Consider the following 10,674-nt stretch of genomic DNA (forward strand, 5'->3'; position numbering starts at 1 on the left):
TGGCGCGGAGGCAGCCCTCGCAGCTCAGTGTGGCCTCTTCACAGCTCCCTGCCAGGGATGGGTGGTCAGTTGGTTGGGGCCTGTATCTTCTGAGCTGGGTGGATGGGAGGATCTTCAGAGGGAGGCAGATTATGGGTTCTGCTAAGTCATGGACACTACTCAGTAAGTGGCAGGATGTATATTTTATTCTCTGGTATAACCAGGATGATTCTAACCCTTTAGACTTTGAAGAGATTTCCTCTTTTTGCTTTGTCTGCCAGGAAGCTCATAATTAAATCCGTGGTCTGATCCATGGGATCATGTGGGGTAACTAGAAATGAATTGGGCCAGGTGTGGTGACTCATGCCTGTAATTCCAGCACTTCGGGAAGCTGGAAGATCGCTTGAGTCCAGGAGTTAGTTCAGCACCATCCTTGGCAATACAGGGAGACCCCATCTCTACAAAAACTAATAACTTAGCTAAGTGTGGTTGTGTGCCTCTGTGGTCCCAGCTACTCAGGAGGCTGAGGTCGGAGGATCACTTGAGTCTGCAGGGTCAAGGCTGAAGTGAGCCATGATTGTGCCACTGCACTCAGCCGGGTTACAGAGTGAGACCTTGTCTCAAAAAAAAAAAAAAAAAAGAAAAGAAAGAAAAGAAAAGAAAGGAAGAAAGAAATTAAGAAATTGCTTGATTTCCTGTGTTGCTTCTTTGCCCCGAGAATTATTTAATAAAGTAACTCTAAATCCTTGGCTGCTCATTGAAGTCACCAGGGGGCTTTTTAAAAATCCCAAGAGCCACATCCAACATCAATTACTTAGTAGAGTCTGGGTTGCAGCCTGGAATTACATTTAAATTCCTCAAATGGCTGCTTGGTTGGGCATGGTGGCTCACGCTTATAATCCCTGCACTTTGGGAGGCCAAAGAGGGAAGACTGATTAAGGCCAAGCTTTGGAAACCAGCCTGAGCGACATAGTGAGACCCCACTCTATGTAAAAATTAAAAAATAAACCTGGGCGTGGTGACTTACACCTTGTAATCCCAGCACTTTGGGAGGCTGAGCCAGGAGGATCGCTTGAGGCCAGGAGTTTGCAACCAGCCTGGGCAACAAAGTGAGACCCCGTCTCTACAAAAATAAAAAAATTAGCCCAGTGTGGTGGCACGTGTCTGTGGTCCCAGCTACCCAGGAGGCTGAAGTGGGAGGGTAACTTGAGCCCAGAAGGTCAAGGTTGCAGTGAGCTGTGATTGCGCCATTGCACTCCAGCCTGGGCCACAGAACAAGACCTTGCCTTAAAAATATATATACGGCTGGGCGCAGTGCTCACGCCTGTAATCCCAGCACTTTGGGAGGCCAAGGTAGGTGGATCACCTGATGTCAGGAGTTCGAGACCAGCCTGGCCAACATGGCGAAAGCTTGTCTCTACTAAAAATATAAAAATTAGCCCGGCATGGTGGCACACACCTGTAGTCCCAGCTACTCGGGAGGCTGAGGCAGGAGAATCGCTTGAACCCGGGAGACGGAGGTTGCAGTGAGCTGAGATCGCACCACTGCACTCCAGCCTGGGCGACAGAGTCTCAAAAACTAAAAAATAAAATATATTACAATAAGTAAATAAATAAAATTTCCTCAGGTGAGTCCAATATGCAGCCAGTCAGCAATTTTTTTCTGTAAAGGACCAGATGGTAAATCTTCCAGGTTTTATGAGCCAGTTTCTGTTCCACTCTTCAACTCTCTGCTATTGAGGCAGGGAAGCAGTGAGGATAACCTGGTGTGGCCATGTTCCAAAGAAACCTTATTTTCAAGAGAGGTGGCCGGCTAGAATTGACCCACAGGCCATAATATGCTGACGACGATGCTGTCCACTAGAATATCATGTGAACAACATATATAATTTTAAATTTGCTAACAGCCACGTTAGAAAAAAGTACAAAAGGCCAGGCACGATGGCTCACGCCTGTAATCCCAGCACTTTGGGTGGCCGAGATGGGCGGATCATTTGAGGTCAGGAGTTCAAGACCTACCTGACCAACATGGTGAAACCCCATCTCTACTAAAAATACAAAAAAATTAGCCAGGCCTGGTGGCACATGCCTGTAGTCCCAGCCACTCGGGAGGCTGAGGCAGGAGAATCACATGAACCCGGGAAGCTGAGGTTGCAGTCCCCTAGACTGGCTTAGGTACAGAAGGGATGGACAGCAGGCACAGTGGCTCACACCTGTAATCCTTTGGGAGGCTGAGACGGGCGGATCACCTGAGGTCAGGAGTGCGAGACCAGCCTGACCAACATGGTGAAACCCCATCTCTACTAAAAATGCAAAAATTAACCGGGTGTGCTGGTGAGCACCTGTAATCCCAGCTACTCAGGAGGCTGAGCAAGGAGAATCGCTTGAACCGGGGAAGCGGAGGTTGCAGTGAGCTGAGATCGTGCTGGGATCGCGCTGAGATCGCACCACTGCACTCTCGCCTGGGCAACAGAGTGAGACTGTGTCTCAAAAAAAACAAAGGGGTGACCAAAAGGAGCAAGGGCATACACTAACCAACTCCCCCTGTGGCCAGCTGTCCAGAGACCAGGGTCACCAGTGCCAACACCAACACCAAGTAGCAAGTGTGGGTTCAAATCCTGCCAGGGTGCGGATGGGCAGTGGCTTTACCCCTCTGAGCCTCAGTTTCCCCCCGGCAGATGGCGTGGGAATAGTTTTCTGAATGACACACCACCTCCGGGACAGGACAGAGGACAGGTGTGTCCCTGAGGGGCTGGCACAGAACCCTCAGAGGCTGGGCACTTCCCCAGAGCAAGGGCAGCCCCTCGGCCATCTGGGAACCCTGTGCGGGGCCCTGGGGTGGCACCCCCGGGGGTTGGGCAGGGTTGGGTACATGCCGCACAACTGTGCTGAGGTTAAAATTGCCTTGTGATTTTTCTCCTGCTCTGCCCGGTCCTGCCAGGGCTCAGAAGTAAGTCTTCTCCCAGGGGCTTGGTGGGGCTGGAAAATCGGGGGCGCATGGTGGTCACAGACAGGGGCACACCCGGGGCATGCCAACCCCAGCCTCAGAGGCAGGCAAGGTTCACATCTGCCCCATGGATCGGTGCAGGCTTCACCTTGGTCTGGGATCCAACGTCCTGGGGTCCCGAGTTGGGCTGGAGACAGGACCAGCCAATGGGTGGTGTGGGCGGTGGCCAGGCTGACTCCTGGCCCTGCCGCACCCGCTGTGTGCTGGGAGGGAATAGACCACAGGGAATCGGCCGCCCAGCTCCCACCTTATCCTCTGATGCATGTCCCATAGGTGACCCCAGGTGGATGCATGAAAGTCTCTGCCCCTACTGCAGCCTCCATGGGAACCTGCCTAACCCCCTCTCCCCAACCCCGTGTCCCCACAGGCTCCGGAGTGTGAAGATCGAGCAAGGGAAGCTGAACGACCAGGCTAACACGCTTACCGACCTGGCCAAGGTGAGTGGGTTGGGGCAGGGTGGGCCGGACAGGGCAGGTGGGACCCTGGAGCAGACAGGATGGGGCTCAGCTCCTGCCGGAGGAGGGCACAAGGACCCACAGTGGGCTGAGTGCAGTGGCAGGCAGATCTCTTGAGCTCAGGAGTTTGAGACCAGCCTGGGCAACACGGTGAAACCCTGTCTCTACAAAAAAATACAAAAATTAGCCAGGCGTGGTGGCGGGCGCCTTTAATCCCAGCTACTTGGGGGCTGAGGCAGGAGAATCGCTTGAACTTGGGAGGTTGAGGCTGCAGTGAGCCAAGATGGCACCGCTGCACTCCAGCCTGGGTGACAGAGTGACCCCCTGTCTCAAAAAAATAATAATTTTTTTTTTTTTTTGAGACGGAGTCTTGCTCAGACGCCCAGGCTGGGGTGCGGTGGCGCGATCTTGGCTCACTGCAAGCTCCGCCTCCTGGGTTCACGCCATTCTCCTGCCTCAGCCTCCTGAGTAGCTGGGACTACAGGCGCCTGCCACCTCGCCTGGCTAATTTTTTTTTTTTTTTTTTTTGTATTTTTAGTAGAGACGGGGTTTCACCATGTTCGCCAGGATGGTCTCGATCTTCTGACCTCGTGATCCGCCCGTCTTGGCCTCCCAAAGTGCTGGGATTGAGCCACCGCGCCCGGCCAATAATTTTTAAAATAATAAATTTAAAAAGAGTGTATAGTTAGGGGGCTAAGTGGAAGAAGAGGTATTTCTAGATTTAGGCATACTACCTCAATTCAAGCTCTGAAATTGAAAAGAAAAAAATTCCTTTGCTGTGGGTATAAATTCAAATGATAGCCTTGGGAGAAAGCTTATTTGTATAGCAATTAAACGTCTGTCAGGAAATTTAAATTGATTGCAAGAGAAATTGGGGCCAGGTGCCATGGATCCTGCCTGTAATCCCTGTACTTTGGGAGGCTGAAGCAGGCAGATCACTTGAGCCCAAGAGGTTGAGACCAGCCTGGGCAACATAGAGAGACCCCGTCTGTACAAAAAGAATAAAAAAATAAACCAGGCATGGTGGTGAGTGCCTGTAGTCCCAGCTATTAGGGAGGCTGAGGTGGGAGAATCACTTAAGCCCAGGAGGTCAAGGCTGCTGTGAGCTGTGATCACTCTGCTGCACTCTAGGTTGGGCAACAGAGCGAGACCCTGTCTCAAAAAAAAAAAAAAAAAAAGCAAGAAAGAAATCAGTTTGTGTTATACATGGATCTGTGTGTTGATTCTAATATCAAATCATTTCCCACTTTTTTTTTTTAGCTTTATTTATTTTTTGAGACAAAGTCTTGCTCTGTCGCCCAGGCTGGAGTGCAGTGGTATGATCTTGGCTCACTGCAACTTCCGCCTCCTGGGTTCAAGCAATTCTCGTGCCTCAGCCTCCAGAGTAGCTGGGACGACAGGCATGCACTAGCATGCCCGGCTAATTTTTTTTTTTTTTTTTTTTTTTTTTTTTGAGACGGAGTCTCGCTGTGTCGCCCAGGCTGGAGTGCAGTGGCCGGATCTCAGCTCACTGCAAGCTCTGCCTCCCGGGTTTTTACGCCATTCTCCTGCCTCAGCCTCCCAAGTAGCTGGGACTACAGGCACCCGCCACCTCGCCCGGCTAGTTTTTTGTATTTTTTAGTAGAGACGGGGTTTCACCGTGTTAGCCAGGATGGTCTCGAACTCCTGACCTCGTGATCCGCCCGTCTCGGCCTCCCAAAGTGCTGGGATTACAGGCTTGAGCCACCGCGCCCGGCCTAATTTTTGTACTTTTAGTAGAGACGGGGTTTCACCATGTTGGCCAGACTGGTCTCGAACTCCTGACCTTAAGTGATCCGCCCACCTCGGCCTCCCAAAGTGTTGGGATTACAGGCGTGGGCCACCATGCCCAGTCCATTTCCTGCTTTTTGAATTCTTCCACTGGAAGATGTGTTATTGGACCAGTTGCATTTAATCAAGTGCTTGAGATCTTTGCAACACTGATTTGAATTCCCTCCTGACCAATGACATAGTTTCGGAAAATAGCTTTTGCTTAGTGGCTACATCCCCTGATCTACCAGTCAGCCTGAGGCCAATTTCATGTTATCTTTAGAAAATGTTAAGTCCCATTTCTATTTTATTTCTTGTCCCCAGTGCATTTTGGACTCACTTCCCCCATCACTAGGAAGAGAATGCAATCTAGCTTAATATTAACCTACAATAAATTTAATTTGGAAGGGAATTTTTTTTTTTTTTTTTTTTTTTTGAGACAGAGTCTTGCTCTGTGGTACAGGCTGGAGTGCAGTGGTGAAATCACGGTTCACCGCAGCCTCAACTTCCTCAGGCTCAAGCAATCTTCCCACCTCATCTTCCCAAGTAGCTGGGACTACAGGTGCACACCACCAGGTCCTGCTAATTTTTGTATTTTTTGTAGAGATGGGGTTTCACCATGTTGCCCAGGCTGGTCTCAAACTCCCGAGCTCAAGTGATCCTTCCGCCTTGGCCTCCCAAAGTGATGGGATTACAGGCGTGAGCCACCGCGCCCAGAAAATAATCTTACAGAGAGAAAAACATATTCTAGACCCCTGAAGATACACAGTTAACTCTCGAACAACATCGGGGTTATGGGGTGCTGACCCCTTAAAAGTCAAATATTCCCATATAACTTCTTTTTTTCTTTTTGAGACAGAGTCTCACTCTATTGCCCAGGCTGGAGTGCAGAGGGGCGATCTCAGCTCACTGCAGCCTCTACCTCCTGGGTTCAAGGTATTCTCCTGCCTCAGCCTCCTGAATAGCTAGGATTACAGGTGCATGCCACCACACCTAGCTAATTTTTTTTTTCTTTTTTTGAGACAGAGTCTCACTCTGTCGCCCAGGCTGGAGTGCAGTGATGCAATCTTCGCTCACTGCAAGCTCTGCCTCCCGGGTTCAAGTCATTCTCCTGCCTCAGCCTCCCGAATAGCTGGGACTACAGGCACCTGCCACCATGCCCGGCTAATTTTTTGTATTTTTAGTAAAGACAGGGTTTCACTGTGTTAGCCAGGATGGTCTCGATCTCCTGACCTCATGATCCACCCACCTCAGCCTCCCAAAGTGCTGGGATTACAGGTGTGAGCCACCGCGCCCAGCCTAAGTTTTGTATTTTCAGTAGAGATGGGGTTTCACCATGTTGGCCAGGCTGGTCTCGAACTCCTGACCTCAAGCAATCCACCTGCCTTGGCCTTCCAAAGTGCTGGGATTACAGGCATAAGCTACTGTGCCCAGCCTCATATAACCTTTGACGCTCTCTCATCCCAAATTGAACTACTGATAGCCTACCATTGACCGAAAGCCTTATTGATAAACAGTTGATTCACATGTATTTTGAATATATATTATATACTGTATTCTTACAATAACGTATGGTACAGAAAGGAAAATACTAAGAAAATCAGGCCAGGTGCAGTGGCTCATGCCTGTAATCCTAGCACTTTGGGAGGTTGAAGAGGGTGGATCACTTGAGCTCAGGAATTCAAGACCAGCCTGGGCAACATGGCAAAACTCCATCTCTACAAAAAAAAAAAAAAAAAAAAAGTAGCAGGAGGCTGAGGCAGGAGAATTGCTTGAGCCCGGGGTTCAAGGCTGCAGTGAGCTGTGATTGCACCACCGCACTCCAGCCTGGGAGATACAGCAAGACTCTGTATCTAAAAATTAAAATTTTATGGCTGGGTGCGGTGGCTCATCCCTATAATCCCAGCACTTTGGGAGGCTGAGGCGGGCGGATCACCTGAGGTCAGGAGTTCGAGGCCAGCCTGGCCAACATGGTGAAACTCTGTCTCCACTAAAAATACAAAAATTAGCCAGGCATGGTAGCGGGCGCCTGTAATCTCAGCTACTCAGGAAGCTGAGGCAGGAGAATCGCTTGAACCCAGGAGGCGGAGGTTGCAGTGAGTCAAGATCATGCCTCTGCACTCCAGCCTAGACGACAAGAACGAGACTCCATCTCAAAAATAAAAATAGGCCGGGCGCGGTGGCTCAAGCCTGTAATCCCAGCACTTTGGGAGGCCGAGATGGGCGGATCACGAGGTCAGAAGATCGAGACCATCCTGGCGAACACGGTGAAACCCCGTCTCTACTAAAAAATACAAAAAACTAGCCAGGCGAGATGGCAGGCGCCTGTGGTCCCAGCTACTCGGGAGGCTGAGGCAGGAGAATGGCGTAAGCCCGGGAGGTGGAGCTGGCAGTGAGCCGAGATCGCGCCACTGCACTGCAGCCTGGGCGACAGAGCGAGACTCCGTCTCAAAAAAAAAAAATAATAAAAAATAAAAAATAAAAATAAAAATTTTAAACCTCAGAAAAGGCTAAAAAGAACCACCTGAAGGCTGGACGCTGCTCTGGCCACCAGGTGTCACCTTCTGGCCCTAGGGACTGTGGTGCCTGAGAGAGGCCAAGGTGAGGTCAGTGGTGCTAGGAGGGGCGTCCCCCACGAGATGTTTGCACTCGGAGCGGGGTCTGCCTTCCAGTGATGGAGGGAAAAGGGTAGGGGGCACAGTGGGGGAAGCTGGGAGGAAGAGGCTGGGGGTGAGAGGACAGAGGAGCTGGGGTGGGCACCTCTCTGTCCTGTCTTCCTTCCACCACTACCTCCATCCTCCCATGGAGGCCGCCGCCGCCAGGTGGCAAACCGGTGTCCTCACCCAGCTGCGCTCAGAGCCGTGGAGTGATGTTCTAGTGCCACCTGGTGGCCAGAGTAGCATCTGCACCCAGGGTTATCCCTGTCTGGCCGGCCCCCCCTGCCCACAGTGGGACAGCGCCAGAACCGGGCAGTGGAGGTGGTGGGGACGCCCCACTGGCTGCTGTAACAGTAATTGTGGCTGTTGTGTTCCCAGTCTGTGATTGTGTCAGATTCTCAGGGCAGTCACCTTACTCATCAGACCCCTGTCCCCTCCCCAGCCTAATGGGAGGGGTGGCAGTTCACGACCCAGTGGGGTTCCCCCTCCTCTTCCTCCTAGGCGGCCATGTCCCCAAGCTCCTGCTGTTCCCCAGCCTGGAGAAACATCAGTCCAAAACATCCCCCAGGTCTGTGGGTACCACTTGAGCACCGCCTCTGGCTGTGTGTGCCCTGTGGCTACCAGATCCCCCCAGGGCAGCTCTGGCCATGTGCTTCCCACCCCAAGACCTCATTAGGCCTTTCCCAGGCCTGCCAGCCCTGAGCTTGGCTTTCTTTTCTTTTCTTTTTTTTTTTTTTTTTTTAGACAGAGTCTTGCTCTGTGCCCCAGGCTGGAGTGCAGTGGCGCGATCTCAGCTCACTGCAAGCTCCGCCCCGCCGGGTTCATGCCATTCTCCTGCCTCAGCCTCCCAAGTAGCTGGGACTACAGGCGTGAGCCATCACGCCCAGCTGAGCTTGGCATTTAAGACCTATCTTTTAGGCTGGGCGCCTCCCGGGAAGAGGAGGCTGTAGTGAGCCAAGATTGGGCCACTGCACTCCAGCGTGGGTGACAGAGGGAGACTCTGTCTCAAAGAAAAAAAAAAAAAGGAGACCAGTCTCTCCCCTCATCCATTCTCTAATCCTTCCCTGGGCCCAGCAAGGGACCTCTGGGGCTGGGGGTGTCCTCCCAGCCACCCCCCACATGGGCCCCATTAGCAGCCGCCACCCACCTGGAGCATGTGAGCTGTCCCTCTGTGTCATTGTTGTCGTGGTATCGTCCTCCTCTCTCTCACTCAGCGGCACCTCTCTCCTGCCCCTCTCTGTCTCCGGCAGACCCAGAGCGTCATGTATGACCTTGTATCGGAGTTGCACGCTCAGCACGAGGAGTTGGAGGCCCGTCTGGCCACGCTGGAAAGCCGCCTGGATGCGCTGGGTGCCTCTCTGCAGGCCCTGCCCGGCCTCATCGCCCAAGCCATACGCCCGCCCCCACCGCCCCTGCCTCCCAGGCCCGGCCCCGGCCCCCAAGACCAGGCAGCCCGGAGCTCCCCCTGCCGGTGGACGCCCGTGGCCCCCTCGGACTGCGGGTGACGGCCCTGCCCGCCACCAGACCCCTAAATCTTGGCCATCGTGTGGCCGCCACCTCCGGGAAGCCTTGTACAGTGGCACCTCTTGGAGTTCAAGAAGCCGACGCCGAGTCAGGCTGAGTGGACTGAGGCCTGCCCCGCCCAGACTGCCCGGGCAGAGGGCAGGGCTGGACCATGGGTGAGGGCAGGGGAGCCCGGAGCTTCCTCTGGTCACCTGGTCCCCCGACTCTCCCCAGGCCCCCGGCGGGCATGGAGCAGCCCCGGGAGGGGTCCGTGCTGGTTCTGAATAAAGCAGGACCCGCCTAGTGGCTGCCTGTGTGCGTGGCTGGGAGGCACTGGTGATGTCTCAGGAGGTAGAACCCCAGCCCCGGGTACCAAGATAAATATGGGAATCAAAAAACCTGTTCCCATCACCGGCCTAGCCTAGAACCTTAGCGTAGAAGCCCCCTCTCCTTCTGGGCTGAAGCTCAGTGAAGGACAACTCTCTAGGGGGACACCTGTGCCAGCCCCACCTGGCGCTGATAATGCGATCCCTCAGAGGGCGTGGCCCAGCCCTGGCCAGAAGCATCTCTCCCCTTCAACCAACCGCGCTGATGGACACCCACTGTGTGCCCGGCCTCAGCAGAGCCCATGGGGGAGGTGACCTGGGTGAGGAAGGTCTTTTGGGTTTTTGTGAGATTTGTATTGAGTACCTGCTGCCTACAGAGAATGTGATGATGTCAATTACCACACTGATTCCTCATCAGAGCTTGATCACGGTGGAATGAGGGGAAACTGCGGCCCAGAGAGGTAAATCTACCCGCTTGGGACCACACAGCGAGGAGGGATGGTGCCAGATTCGAACTGGAAATCCCCTAGGCCAAAGTAAAGAACCGGACTGGCTGGGCGAGGTGGCTCACACCTGTAATACCAGCACTTTGGGAGGATAAGGCGGGTGGATCACCTAAAGTCAGTTCAAGACCAGCCTGGGCAACATAGTGAAACCCTGTCTCTACTAAAAATATAAAAATTAGCTGGGTGTGGTGGTGGTGCACACCTGTAATCCCAGCTACTCGGGAGGCTGAGGCAGGAGAATCGCTTGAACCCGGGAGGTGGAGGTTGCAGTGAGGAAAAAAAAAAAAAAGAACCTGGACTTGGTGAAAGGGACTCCATGGAGGAGCCATGGGGACGGCAGGAGGAGGGGGTATTTGGTGACATCCAGGGGTCAGAGAGACCCTTCAGGGGAGGGTTCCAGACACAAGTAGAATCAGAAAGGTCCCTGGAGGACGTGGGCTTGGGTGCTGGGAG

At 53.0% G+C, this 10,674-nt stretch overlaps 2 protein-coding genes across 8 annotated transcripts in view; both read left to right on the top strand.

The window, feature by feature from the left end:
* KCNN1 (potassium calcium-activated channel subfamily N member 1) overlaps window positions 1–10,118 on the top strand; it is a 48,955-nt gene extending 38,837 nt beyond the window's left edge. For 4 of the 7 annotated variants that reach the window (XM_077978466.1, XM_077978467.1, XM_028838957.2 and 1 more), the window contains 2 exons: window positions 3,354–3,423; window positions 9,137–10,118. In XM_077978466.1, the coding sequence (XP_077834592.1) occupies window positions 3,354–3,423; window positions 9,137–9,391 (325 nt within the window). In that variant the 3' untranslated portion in view covers window positions 9,392–10,118. Of the gene's footprint in view, window positions 1–2,920; window positions 2,930–3,353; window positions 3,424–9,136 lie in introns of all 7 variants that reach the window. The other 3 variants (XM_015123285.3, XR_013409260.1, XR_013409261.1) reach the window with 3 other exon arrangements.
* The window catches only part of SLC5A5 (solute carrier family 5 member 5), a 173,646-nt gene that overhangs the window by 121,348 nt on the left and 41,624 nt on the right, over window positions 1–10,674 (top strand). The window lies entirely within an intron of this gene.

This window comes from Macaca mulatta, chromosome 19 (genome assembly GCF_049350105.2).
Source record: "Macaca mulatta isolate MMU2019108-1 chromosome 19, T2T-MMU8v2.0, whole genome shotgun sequence".
NCBI lineage: Eukaryota > Metazoa > Chordata > Mammalia > Primates > Cercopithecidae > Macaca > Macaca mulatta.